The 14,561-nt window shown below is 37.2% G+C and overlaps 1 protein-coding gene across 1 annotated transcript in view; it reads left to right on the top strand.

Annotated features, from left to right (window-relative positions):
• Positions 1-1,113: 1,113 nt before the first annotated feature.
• MUC2 (mucin 2, oligomeric mucus/gel-forming) overlaps positions 1,114-14,561 on the top strand; it is a 52,997-nt gene continuing 39,549 nt past the window's right edge. The window contains exons 1-13 of the mRNA XM_062576354.1: positions 1,114-1,183; positions 2,736-3,000; positions 5,451-5,565; positions 6,219-6,309; positions 6,712-6,821; positions 7,262-7,478; positions 7,938-8,063; positions 8,818-8,935; positions 9,255-9,393; positions 10,045-10,155; positions 11,279-11,348; positions 13,521-13,658; positions 14,220-14,384. Coding sequence (XP_062432338.1) covers positions 1,114-1,183; positions 2,736-3,000; positions 5,451-5,565; positions 6,219-6,309; positions 6,712-6,821; positions 7,262-7,478; positions 7,938-8,063; positions 8,818-8,935; positions 9,255-9,393; positions 10,045-10,155; positions 11,279-11,348; positions 13,521-13,658; positions 14,220-14,384 — 1,735 coding nt within the window. The remainder of the gene's footprint in view (positions 1,184-2,735; positions 3,001-5,450; positions 5,566-6,218; positions 6,310-6,711; positions 6,822-7,261; positions 7,479-7,937; positions 8,064-8,817; positions 8,936-9,254; positions 9,394-10,044; positions 10,156-11,278; positions 11,349-13,520; positions 13,659-14,219; positions 14,385-14,561) is intronic.

Raw genomic sequence — 14,561 nt, 5'->3', positions numbered from 1 at the left:
TCTGAAGAGAGTGCCAGAAACACTTCTGAGAAATTCTGCAGAGCAAAATACAGTGCATGTAGAAATCTTTTTATTTCTGAAGCAGCGTTCTGAGCTGATTTCTGTTTCTGCAGCTCTCACAAGGACCCTCTTCATCTTTCTCTACATGGGGCAAAGCTGATCCTTTAGCTTTCTGTAGGATCTGATGTCAGACAGAAGACTGTACCTTTATCATTCATGTAAAGGTAAGCAAGAACAAGCTGTTCAGGGGGATTTTCTCTGAAAACAAATCTGAGTTGTTATTCTATGTGGACCACAGTGTATTCCCCCTTTTCCCTTCTATTTTGTTTTTCTTAAAGCTTAAAATATTGTGAGAGCCCCTGAAGTATTTTTTTTTGATGGATTTTCTGTTGCACAATGACAATGTTTGATAGACCATCTCTTGTGATGGGAATTCCTTGAAGTTATTATGCCACCCTATCTCAATTACTTTTAGGGAATGATATGCTAAATAGGCAGTATCTTATTTTGGATGCACCCTAGAGCTTCATGAATCAGTGGAATCCAACAATTACCTGTAAAATAATTTTTCCATTCATAGCATATCATTATTTATAAAGGTTGTTTTGGTCTACCAGGAGTTTTATGAGCATCATTTAATCTTTGCAGAAATAGTTCTAAGTGATGATGAAAAATGAAGAAAACTCTTGGCTTTAAAGCCATTATCTGGGAGTATCCCTTTCTAAACTTCATTCAGGGTATATACTTGTTCAGCCACTCCAGAATTCACTGTTTATTGTTGGAGTTACTGAAGGTTGAACTTGGCGTGACCATGTGAAGGATTTAAAGAAGTAGCATCCTGTAGGACAAAGAAATACAAAAGAGCAATAAAAAATTGCATGATTACTGAATCAATATTATGCCATTTCCTGTATGTCAGATTCCTTCATTTACAGTGAAAAGAACCTATCTGTTTACTTCTTATCTTTTGTAAATATCACACCTATTCTTTTTACCTGTCCTCTTTCCTCCTCCCTTGGTATCTCCTCCCCTGTGATGGAATCAAATGCACCATTGGGTATTATATAAAGAAAAGTTCTCAGAGGTGTTCCCAGTTCACCCACCTTAGCCACCATGGGGCTAAGAACTGCCAGCCTTTTTATACTCTGGCTGGCACTTTCCTATGCAAGCGAAATAAGAAAAGGTAAGCTATAGAGATGAAATGGTGGCAGGTTGCCTCCTGGTAAAGGGGGAGAGAATAAAATACTACAGCAAAGGCAGACTGAGGCAACACATTTAAATAATGCGCTAGAGTTTTTTAAGATATCTTGAATTTTTTAACATTCGAATACTGAGGCTATGTGACTGAGCCAAAGTAGGTAGATACTGCTGTATTTGGAGAGGTCAGTGCCTAAACCTATTGCATTAATCTTTAGTTTGCTATGCTTGGAAACTATTATTATTATTTTCAGTGTTATATTTCTTTCCATATGTTTAGACTTTCCTACGTATGGTAACTGCCTGGTAGATATGTCAGTTTGGCAAATTCTTTGTTGTAGTAATGAAGAAAAGGGATGAGTGTACATTTTGTTACTCTGGAGTAACATAAAACCTCTCATATTCAAGGCTGTATTTTTAGAGCAGTTGGTGATGCATTTTCTGCAGTGGTTAGGTTTGAGATACTAGTCTTGATCTCCTGTATCTTAAATTTAGCAGTGGGAGAAAAGCAGTATCTTGTTTGGGGGATCCAAATTGTGAGCTCTGGGAAAATCTCTGAGTAGTCTTCCTTTGGGGGAGAGAAGTATCTAATAATTTGAGCTTTGGTTGGATGCACCTAACATGGTTGATAACATTGAAGAATAATGACTTAGAGGTTCCTGTGGTAGTTCTGGTTTCTCAGATTAAATACTACTAGATAATTCTTGGGAAGATAAGTGTCATGGATGCTCTTGGTACCTTTGCAGGCTTCCCAATTATGTTGAGCTTTTATGCTCACCCCTAATCTATAACATCTTGAGACTTAATTTGATACTATGTTAATTTGTGTTAGTATTTGATATAGTGGTTGGGAAGGGAATGAACTTGAGATCATCACCTTCATCTTTTGCTCTTGCTTTTTTTGTTTTGCTCCCAACATCATTATTTTCTGCCCTGGTTTTCCTCCAGAGATCTGCTGTAATAGAAATTGCTTCTGTTGGCAAAAGAAGGAATTTTTAAAAAAACTCTTGTTGTGCTTCCTAACAGTTTTTTCTGTTTTAGCACATGTTGGATCAGGGAAGGGAATAATTCTTAGAAATAATAAATATAAAATTATGTATTAAAACCGGTACTGTGATTCAGCATAAATTTATGTATTTGGCAGAGCAACGATTACTGTACTGATGCACCATCTTGTTAGCAGTCAGAGGGTTAAGTTTCCCCACCTTACACAGGCAATTCTTTCACCTCAGTGAACCCTACAAGAAATACCTAGCAGTATTTATTAATGTCTTCTTTTCCATTACAGAGATTCATGTCTCTTTATAGGCAGGTATTTGACTAGGCTGGAGATTAGTGGAATCACTGTGCATGTAATTAAACGTGGTTTCTACTCTATATCCTAACATTCCTTTCCTGTAAACTCATTTGTGCTCCATGGCTGAATATTATGAACATTATCCTCAGCTGTCTTGTTGGGTAATACTGCTTAGCCTCGTTGGACTCTGGCTTGTTCATTTTGCTTTTTTCATGTCTCTTTCTTTTTTGTCACTTAACAGGTAGGACAAGAAGCCACGGCCACTATGTCTGCAGCACTTGGGGGAGCAATCATTTCAAAACTTTTGATGGAGACATCTATCAATTTCCTGGCATTTGCGAGTATAATTTTGCTTCTGACTGTCGAGAGTCTTACAAGGAGTTCTCTGTCCAAATTCAGCGTTCTCTGAACAGCAATAACCATCCTGTGATCCAGTACATTCTGATAACAGTCAAGGATTTCACAGTGTACCTCGCACCAAAGCTGGCTGTAGTAGATGGGCAGATGTAAGTTCTTATAGTGGTGTTTCAGAGAAATGTGCTACGAAGATAAAAGCAGGATTGATTCCTTACACTGCTGTATATCATTACGATCACTGCTGCAAACATTTCCACAAGCTAAAAGAGCGCTTCAAAATCCAACATAAAAACTGCTTTGGGGAAAGGCTTTAATACTAACCTTGATTTGTACACTGGCATAAGGGATGATTTAAAAGCAAATCAGGGAAGAGGTTTATGGTAATCATTCTTTTTCTGGCCATACAATAAATAAAATGCAATTCATGAGCCAGATCTTTCCCTGGGATGAAATAACAGTACCACCCTGAGCTTACCTTAGCAGAAGATCTGACCTAGCAGGTCCTCATAAATGAAGATGCATTTTTCTGGAGTCTTTTTCTATATTTTCCTGGCAGGAGGGAGGTGTTATTTTTGGTTCTTCATAAATAGTTCTCTGAAGTCTAGTGGCCATTCTTCATGAGATTATAACAGATAAAATGCAGGTCAAAAGGGAGGAGAACTAAACTAATTAGTCTGTGGCAATATGTACTTCTTCATAGGGAGCTGTAATCTTTCTCCTCCAGTAATATGGTACTAAGTCTACCACGATTACTCCTCTTAATCCTACAAGTATGCACACTGAAACAAATGAAGCAGCTTACAGGTTAACACATAGCTGTGTAGGATGAAGATGGAAGAAACTGGGCCAAATATTAATACATCTTAGCCTTATTAAAAAATACTCTTTTTAATTTCATTGCCTGACCAGATTTTGTCCAGAAGTCAACTTCTGATCTTAAATGGGGAATCCGCTGCAATAGAAACCTATTCAAAGATCAAACATTACATCCCAAGGATCATACCAGAATGCATGACAAAATAGCATGAAATCATGAAAAATGCAGTCTTTTCCCTCAGCTGAAGAAGTCCTTCACCTTCAGGTCTTAAAAGAACTGCATAAAAAACATGTTTAGAGATCCTTAATTTTTTTTTTTCCTTGAAGGAAACCTGTTTTTCTCCTAGGTGTTATTCATAAAACAATAGAACTCTTCTGAATAGAAGGCTTGTAGAACTGGTTTTTGCTGCATGGGGGATTTAGTTTTTGTAGAATTTAATTTCCTATACTGCTCTTTAGCAGGCACATAATCCATTGTCATTTAAAATACCATTTCACACCGCTGAAGTTAAATCTGTAGAGCAGATAAATGTATGAGTTTACCTTTTAGTACCTGATCCACTGATTGATTAAATGTCCTGGCAGATTTGGCTTAAGTGTATACGCTTGTATTTCATGCTATGGTAGCTGAAAGGTGAAAAGCTACCCAATGTTTTATAATCCCTCTCTAAAAACATGATCTGTTAAGGCCTCATTTACTAGAGGGTAATGCAGCCAAAAGTAGAAGTAATGATTTCTGAGTTCCTAATATTTTGATGCTTGAGTCATTTGGTGATACTAAAATTACCTGAGGAAAACGGTAGGAAAAATCTCAGTGGCAGTAAATTAGGAGATAAATTTTACCATGCAAGAGATTAATTGCGGGGACATGTATGTAGACATACGTGTATCCTGAACGATAACAGTTATTCTGGCAAATGAGTAGAAGAAGAACCGATGTTTTGATTGGATTCCAGTGTACACTTCTTCTGTTTTAACAGGCACCTAGTACTTCAAATTTTATAGGATGCTGCTGCTTACCATAGTCCATCTATGAAATAATGAAATAATATGTAATATGTAGTGTACTGTTATATAGTGTACCATAAAACAGACATGCAGGAACAGATGTCCAGTGAGTTAGTTCCTTATCAGACAACAACATCTATTCTCAGCCTTCTGCAAAATACTTTCCATCATATTAACCTGCATTGCTCTCAGCATTAGTAAGCTTGATCTTACCAGTAAACGACTAAATTCCTCTTAACATGCTCTCCAAGTTGTTCTTCCACTTCTTTTGTCCATTCCCATACCTGCCTATGTTTTTAGAACCCTCTCTTGCAGAGGAAGATCCTTTCAAAGGAGCGTTCATTCTCTCTCAAATGGTTTTCAGATTTTTGGTAAGGAAAATCTTCCAGTCAGATTATTATTTCTTTGGTAAAAGTAAATGATCAGTAAGCGTTCAAATATCCTGTGTTAATCCTACAATGATGTTGGATTTTACTTTGATTAATTTAAAGGCATCTGGCATTTTGCCTATTTTTCTAAAGAACCTCTCCCCTCAGGGAGCATTTGCCTCTGAAATTACTTTACCTTTTAAAGGCAGTGATGCATTGTGTCAAGTGTCAGATAGAGAGGATTTTATGCCCCATAACTAGGCATCGTGTGCAACTGGAATGAGCTAGGGAGATATAAAAAGGCAAAGGACGGTTTCCTTATTTGTTAGACTATTTCCCCTGTAAAAGGCATTCATGTCACCCCTTACATTTCTGTACTAATACAAAGCCTGTGATTTTCTTCCTAGTGTCAAGACACCATATTACAGCTCTGGTGTGTTCATTGAGAACAATGACATTTACACCAAGGTTTATGCCAAATTAGGCCTGATTCTGATGTGGAATCAGGAGGATGCACTGATGGTACGTATGTATGATCCAGGTCATCTTTATTCCTGTTCCCTGGGTTTAATAGACTATCACAGACTGAACAGAAATAAAATATCATGGACTGAACAGAGTTAAGAGTGTTAGATAGACTCATCCAACTGGCAGTCATGGTACCATATTTTCAAAAGGTAAAGTTCTTTTCTTTGTGGTATGATACAGTACTGATACGGTATTCAGATGATCATACTACTCTCAGTAACACCTGTAGCACCTCCACAGTCTGATCTGCATTTTCCTTCATTTATCTTTTAAAGATGTTTCATAGCCAACTTTCCTGATTCATAGCAAGACTTAAAATTTATCTTGGTGGTGAAAAAAGGAGCCCTGTAATTTTAAGAGTGCTTTACTTTTCATCTCTGTAAACATGATGATTGCAGTGAATAGTGAATTAGAGGAACTTTAACCCCTTTATATTTTCTGTGTTATTTTCTACATCTAATTTGTGTATTTACCAGCTATGCTAAAACCAGGTTTACAATGCAATAGCTACTTCTGAAAGGGTTTTGGGTTGATCACCAGTTCTGTCATCTAGCAGCTTTCATTTCAGGTAAACATATTTGCTTTGGAGTGATCCTGGTGCTGCAAGTAATTTCTTTCCATTTTTCTTTTTTCTTTCAATTAACTAGGTGGAGTTGGACAGCAAATTCAATAACTATACATGTGGTCTTTGTGGGGATTACAATGGCATTCCAATCTACAATGAGTTTATTAGTGGAGGTGAGTCGTACTACCACACTGACAGTTATCACAGAAGATAGGTTCATAAGCATTGTGCATAGGAGCATCACAGGAGAACAAATTACATGTCAGGTATTTCCATAATTTACCAAAGTAAGTATTATGTTCCAGTTCTGCATTCCCATTGTAACGGTAGTTTATTCCAGGTGAATCATTTTGTTCTCTCCTCTACAGGCATAGCCTTCTTTTCTTAGTACAATATCAGTTTAAATTTATAAGCATGCTTAAAATAGACATAATTGGAACAGAGATCCATGTCTGGCAGATACAATTAATATCATAGTAACTGTTTCCCTTAATCAGTAGAGTGTCAGGAATCAGATGTTCCTTGTTGTCAATTTTTTAGGTTTAACAAAGCCTCTTTGTAATTTCTTGTCACAGTCTCAAGCTACAATTCAATTACATATGGGAATTTACAGAAGATCAGCAAACCCAATGCCAGATGTGAGGATCCTGATGAAACTCAGGCCCTTCCAAGCTGTAACAAGCATGTGAGTAATCCTTGTGGTGAACTTCACTTTCATGGGTACGTGGAGACATTCTTGTGCTGTAGAGAGTTAATGTGTGAGGAACTGGGAAGACTTCGTTCCTTCCATAGCAGACATTATGTCTCCAGCTAATATTAATGACTAATACTTCTTTTTAGAAAAAAAAGCCTCATGCTGCAAAAGCAATGAAACTATGTGGAAGCTTACAGTCCAGCAGTAAAAACAATTTGACCTTTCAAAAAAAAAAAAAAAAAAAAAAAAAAAGAGGAACAGGGGAAGCTCTAAGATTGTTTGTAAATTATTTTGATTCACATTTTTCCAGAGAGAACCTAATATATGGTTCCTTCTTCCAGTAGTTTTTGTTACAGGAAAGGACCTGTCTAGAAGTTCAAGTGTGAATGAATCTCTTAAATGTAAATATAATCTTTATTTTTCCTTCTTAGCGTGATGAGTGTGAGAGATTACTAACTTCTTCTACGTTTGCTGATTGCCATTCACGCCTCGATGTGGAAATGTATGTCCAAGCCTGCATGCAGGACAAGTGTGCCTGTAATGGAAGCGAGGACTCCTTCTGCCTCTGCAGCACCATCTCTGAGTATTCTCGACAGTGTTCACATGCAGGTGGTCGCCCGGGTGAATGGAGGACACAGCACTTTTGCCGTAAGCAGCTATATAAATTTTCAAAGCAGCAGATACTTAATGCATGAAGTACTGTGAAACTTAAAATCATTCCTCCTTTCAAAAGTGTATGCAGGTATTATAAACTGTATACCAGTAGTGCAAAAAACTATGTACTGTATTCTTCCTGTTTGCTTCTCCTATTGCCTCTATCATGAAGAAATGTTTTTCAGCAAGTAGAAATTCTGTTCCAGTTCAAAAGCTACAAGGCTGGATGCTGCAGATGATTGAGATCATTTGATCTATTCCACAGCAAAAGAAGAAAAAATAAAGGAGGGAGGGAAGGGGAAACACTTCAACAACAAACAAACATGCTTGGCCAAATGGAGTCTGGCTTCAGACACTGTTGACTTGAGAGGAGTGGAACATATGATCTTTAATTTCTGAGGAACGATGGACTTTATACTCAAATAACTGATGATGCCTTTCTCATTCTTTTAGCCAAGACTTGTCCTGGTAACATGATCTATAAAGAAAGCAGCTCACCTTGTATGGATTCTTGTTCACACTTGGAGATCAGCAGCCTCTGTGAAGAGCACTACATGGATGGTTGTTTCTGCCCTGAAGGTGTGTTTCTTGCTCCTATATCTGGAAATAAATGCTTGTATACTTGCCTTTAAACCAGAAAGCAAGACAAGAACAAGACCAATAGCTGTGGCAAAGGGGTTCATAACCAAAATATTAAACATTGTCAAGTTATACCTTAAAATTAATATGGCTACTCATTAATTTGCCCCGGGAGAATATAATTCTTGCAGGTTTTTTTAAAAAATGAGCTAATTATTGATGAATTAATATATAATTTTGCGGTTAAATCTTACTGACACACAAACTAGGTCTTATGTATTTGATCATAAATCTACTTTTAGCTCTGAACAAATAGATCTTTGCTAGTAAGTACAAAATCATGGTTTGAGCTTGAATAATTCTGATACAGTGGACATCATTTACCCGGAGAGTGAAATTCTCAGACTTACTGTCAACCTTAGGAAAAAAAACATGACAGTTATTGTCTACAGTGTACTCCTGAAGGACTATATCTAACCATATAAAATTCTAAGATTGTGATACATACTCCTGTGGAACTTTTCATTTTTGTAGAGTTATGTGAATTGATAGATTTAGACTTTCAAAGCTCAATAGAAGAGTTTTTCACATCTTATGTTAAAAAAGTAGAAATTTATCAAGTCATCTTCACAGTTTTAATAACCTTAGCCTCTGTTTTATGTCTCAAGAGCCTACCTGCTCTGAGAGTTTTTCTGCTTTGGAAATTGCTCTCATTTCAGAATGAGCTATAATAGTTAACTGTCGTGCTTTGCAGGAACTGTGTATGATGATATCACTGAGAAAGGCTGTGTACCTGTTAGCGAGTGCCACTGCAAGCTCCATGGAAAAGCATATTCACCTGGACAAAACATCACCGGTGAATGTGAAGAATGGTAAGGGTCATGGTTATTTATATAGCTTTCTTTGAATGATTGTCTATGGGTCTATCCTTTTCCATCTTCTACCTAGCTGTAGAAGACTTCCTGAAAAAATTCTGAACTTAAATTTATGTTGCATGGCTATACAATCTATTTTCTGAAGGCTTTTCTTGTATCTACAAGATACAGAGGAAGCAAATCTTAAGTAAATGGTCAAAGATACTGTTTCAAAACACTCAGGTTATCTTGCTGTTTGATCAGCATACAGATGCTTTCAGTGCTCTTAGCTCCAATAATATTTACATATATTTTTCGGTTATTCGTCTGCTTACAGCACCTGTGATTCAGGTAGATGGACATGCAAGGATTTACCCTGTCCAGGCACATGTTCATTGGAAGGAGGTTCTCATTTTACCACCTTTGATGGAAAGAAATACACCTTCCATGGAGACTGTTACTATGTGTTGGCCAAGGTACTGTATACTGAAGACCCTTTCTATTATAGAGTAAATGCAGATGTCTGTGTACTTATCGGTAGTATTGATAAGTAGTTTTGAGAAGAGAGAAGCAGAAATGTTTAAAGCCACCCTGGAAACTCCAGGGTGGGCTGTAATACCCCCATGCACATAGCAGTGATTAATGGGGAACTGTAGTCACTTAGTGCAGTGGAAAGCTAACACCTAGCAGACTAGGTATGCTGTCACTGCCCAGTGGAGTCCTTCATATATAAAGATTCAGAGGAGCACTGGCTGGATAGGTAGACTGCAAAAATGGCAGTTCTCAGGATTAGGAGATTTCAGAAAGATCTGTAATAACTGGTTCTGTATCTCAGTGGCAAAGTTAGCTGAAGAAAGGAGCTAAGCACCTATTTCATCTATTTCTCCCTAAAATATCTGGTTCTGATTCTTACAGAGAATGACAAAGATACTGATCTAGAAACTGTACCATTTAATTTTTTTGAAAGAGAGTTCAGCTGCTGGGGACAGTGCTGAAATGAAGGTCTCACTAAGTTCTACACTACTTGTTATTGTAACTGATGATTTCAGTCTTCTCTTTGTTTTGGAAGTCGTCTTGAGTGAGATGTTTGATTGGACTAATGGATATTTATTTCCCTATGATTGTAGGGTACTGCTAGTGATTCTTACGTCCTACTGGCAGAACTGTCTCCCTGTGGCTTCACAGACTGGCAGACCTGCTTGAAGACTGTTGTGTTGCTAACAGATCACAAAAAAAATGTAAGTGTTGTGTGAGTTCTGCTGCTGTGTTGAAGAGTAGCAAATTTCCCTTCTTGGAGAGCAGTAAGAATCTTCTGGAATTCTTACTGTGGATAGATGAGGCCGTTCAGACTGACTATAAAACAGCTGAAGCTTCTGCCTCAAAAACTTAAAATAGGCCTAAGCTGAACAAATGCTGAGATTCAAATAAATTAACATTTTTCCCCTTTCTTTCTCGGCATTGTATGATTATTTTCATTGTATTCCAGGTTGACTGTAAAAAAGATTACCGTTCTTCCTCCCTCACAGTATTTTACTTTATTCAGATATAATTTTACAATCTAATTGAGTATCTTTCAGAAGACATCCAGGCTTCTGAATGTTGATACTGCCCAACCTTCTTAACTAGTTGAATTTCATTTGCCAATAATCAAAGTTAAAGTGATGGGAAATGATTATTTTTGCATACATACTTCATTTGTGTTTCTGTCAAGTCTTTCTGATTTGCTTCAGTGTGCTGATTGATACAGCAATACCTGTACTGTATTTATACATAATTGTATGTAGATATGTATGCATACATAATTTTCTTCCTCTGTTCCTGGTCTTCTATGGTTTTACTAGCATAATTAGAAGGAAGAAAAAAACAGAACAGCAACAACAAACATCATTTTATGTTCCTGTATCTACGTACTAGCATTTTCTGAGAAAATTTAACAGATTGCTTCCTTATCGTGTTAGAATCATAAGAAGCCATTACGTTGAAGCCATGGCACATGCTTTTATAGAGAATAAGAACTTACTATTAATCTTGAAGGCCAAATGTTTTCTTTTACTTGCCAAAATCAAGATGCTCAGTATAAATGGGCTCTGCATTGTGTTACTGCTATAAATTGTTTTAAGCGGTAGTAAATGAAACACTGACTAGCAAGACCAAACCTTACTTGTATCCCACAAATCAGTTGTCACATTCAATTTTCAGAGGTTTTCCTTTTCTTGTATTTGTACTTGTATTCTAGTCACAAACTGATTGCGCAAAACAGTGCTGTTTTTCTCTGTCTCCCCTCTTATAAGGTTTATTTTTTATTAGTTTTGCCTCCTTTCAGTACCTGGAGTCTCATTGTTTTCATTTGTTTTTACACAGGTGGTGGTTTTCAGATCAGATGGCAGTGTGTTACTGAATGAGATGACAGTCAGTGTGCCTCATGTGTCAGGTAAAGGGCATAGGCCTTACGTGTCATGTGTCACATAGCCAACTTCTAATGTAGGAGAGATAAAACAATTTATCTTTTCCAAGCCAGAAGTGATAGACACATGAGAAGCCTGAAATTTTTTTCAGATGTTGGAACAAGAATTAACTGGAATGTAATTTAAAGAGCTTGCAAGGGAATGTGGTTGTGATTATCTTCACTGAGAATTTCATGACCAGACTGGTTGATTGAAAAAGATAACTCTTCACTTTTTTTCATACATCTTGAGTATACTTTGGCCTGTAGGTTGGGAAAAAGGAGTTGTCATGACCTAAATCGATATAGATAACTTAGTCTACTTACAGAGTGGGTTTTTAGGAGTTTCCAAATTTGAGTACATGATCTGGGAATATCCTGGCCCTTGGTCATGCTCAGGCTTAGACATGTCCACCCCACCCTTCCTCTTCCCCATGCCTTTTATTCTGTGGGAAGGAAGCCTGGCAGCAGAGATCAGAACATAACTGTAGTATTTTCTGACCAAGGCCTTGATTTGGACAACCAGGGCAGGAACGAAGGGTACGCTGTATAGCACCTCCTCATGCTCCCAGCTCTTTTGGGACATTGGCGTCTTTTGAAATAATCAGTAGATATAGATAGACTCTTGAGGCTGGCACAGGTCACCTAATTTAGGAGCCTATGTCCTGGCAGGTTGTCACTATGCAACAGCAACTGCTGGATCCTGGAATAATTTTCCAAACAAATGTAAAACTTCTCTTTGTCACTTCTTTTTAGATATGCTCAAACAACACACTGACATAGTATGTTTTGCTTCTGAGTTACTGACTCATCTGCTAATGACAAGTTATTTTCCAGGAAGTATTTTTTTATTTGGAGGATCAAGTATTCTTGGGATGAGAAGTTTGTGAATGGTTGCGTAAAAATAATTACAATGTGTAGTTAAAAGCTGAGAGTAACTAGGTGCTCTAGACAATAAGCAATATAGTATAATACATCATAAAATAAATAAAGTAGATAAATAGATCATATAATAAATAGATTTGCCTTAAGAAATGATTATCAGAAACTAGGAAGCCCACTTCCTCCACTGTGTTGATTTTGTACCTCAATTCTGCTGTTTTTTTCCATAATGGCTAGATAACGTGTTGCCCATGTGAAATACAGGCAAATTCACTGCCTTTGTTTTTTTCTGAGTACCTTATGAAAAGTTGAGACACATAAGTAGCTGATTTAACATCTACTCAATTCAATTCTTGGATATGATTATTCTCAGTCATGTTTTGTCATAGCAACTTGTTCTGAGGCAGTGGTTTTCATCTGTTTTCCACATTGTGATCCTTTTTCCATATGAAGGCATTCTGTCATTTAGCAATATGAAAATGGCGGCATGGTTTCAGTCCAATAACTTTTTGCAAACTGTAGGCTGAGAAGCCATATTCTGGGACTATGGATCACTGAAAGATGTTACGGCCAAAATAAACCAATCATTTGAAAAGGAACATATACAGATGAATTACTTTATTTTGATATGGTATGATACGTGCTTTTTTAAAAACGCATTATTACCGAATAGGCAAAGCAGTCTTCGCCCACTAGATCAGAGCGTAAGTTGATCACTAGCTAAAAAACAACTTTCTCTCTTGAGTAGTATCCTGTGTGGCAGATTATTAGGGGATTATAATGCGTTTCCCAGAAGAATGCAACAATGACTTGTACCAGAGTCATTGACCAGAGGATCTGTTCCTCTCATGCGTTTTGCTCGGGGCAGAGGATCTAAAGTTTTATTAGTAGGAATGTATAGTTATGTATTGACTTATAGAGAAACACCTATTACTCATTGTAATGTGTAATGAGTAGTGTACAGTTGGGAATAATGCTTTCTCAGGAAAACTCTTCAGACTGTTCAGCACTAATGGGTTATTATTGAAGCTGTCTTGCAAAAAAATCTGAGTTTGATTCTGATCCTGGGGCTGAATCATTATAGATAATTAACTTCTTAAGCTGGTAGGGACTAGTGCTATATCTAATTGTTCAGAAGTTTTTAGAGGAAAAAAAATGATTAATCTGATCCTTATCTCAAAATTTTCATGACAAGCAATACCACTGAAAATAATACATTTTATTAGCTTTTGAGATCTGTGTGTGTGTTTACTGCACAGCTCATGTTTTGTTTTTCAGCCAGCTTCTCGATTTTCAAGCCATCTTCCTACTACCTCATTGTACAAACTTCTTTTGGACTTCAGCTGCAGATCCAGTTGCTTCCAGTCATGCAGCTGTTTGCGACTGTGGATCCATCAGCCAAAGAAAGTCTGGAAGGCAAGTGTCCACTCAAAGGGGAAGCAAAGCTATGCTGTTCCACAGCTGGAGAGTCACATATTCTTTACATGGGTGGTAATTTGTGCCATTTGTTGATTCAAGGAAAATAAAGGCAGAAGCCATAACTTTGGAAGAGAATTGACTCAAGCAAACTAGAAATGAATTTTGTATTAAAATGACCTGTCACTCTTGTGCCCCTGTATGAGTATTTCTTAGACTATTCCTTACTTCTTTATTCAGTCTGGCTTTAAACCATCCATAAAACTGGGCATTTGAAGCATTTGCTGTTTTTATTTCATCAAAGAGCATTAAAGTATAGATTATGGGGAGATCTCCTGAGGCAGAGTTTTCTTCATGAGAACCATTCTTTTCAGAGATTATAGATTTAAAGTAGGGCTCCTAAATCTTTCCTTCTCGGAGTATGCGTTAATATTGACATGGAGTAATCAAGTGTGTGAACTTTTATCTGTAATGTTTGTGATCAGTTGTCCTTCCTCCTTTGACATTTTAGAATAAAACCAAGTAATAGTTAGAAAAAATGTTCACTTTCTTTTTCAATAGGTCTTTGTGGGAATTTTAATGGAATAGAAGGTGATGACTTTCAAACGGCCAGTGGGGTGGTGGAAGCTACAGGATCTGCCTTTGCTAATACATGGAAAGCTCAGTCAACCTGTGCAGACAAGTTAGAAAGGCTGGAAGACCCTTGCAGTCTCAGCGTTGAAAGCGGTAAGCATGTTTATAAGTCAGATAAGTGGCTCCTGCCAGAAAGAGCAGCTTCTGTATACTACTGCAGTAGGCTTGTAAGAATTGCACTGTGGCACTAATTCTTTTTTAGAGGACAAATTCATAATGGATTTCTGCTGGTATGTGTACCTACTAACACTGATTTCTCATCAATATGGA

This window comes from Rhea pennata, chromosome 5 (assembly GCF_028389875.1).
Source record: "Rhea pennata isolate bPtePen1 chromosome 5, bPtePen1.pri, whole genome shotgun sequence".
Lineage (NCBI taxonomy): Eukaryota > Metazoa > Chordata > Aves > Rheiformes > Rheidae > Rhea > Rhea pennata.
This window is presented reverse-complemented; position numbering and strand designations above follow the sequence as displayed.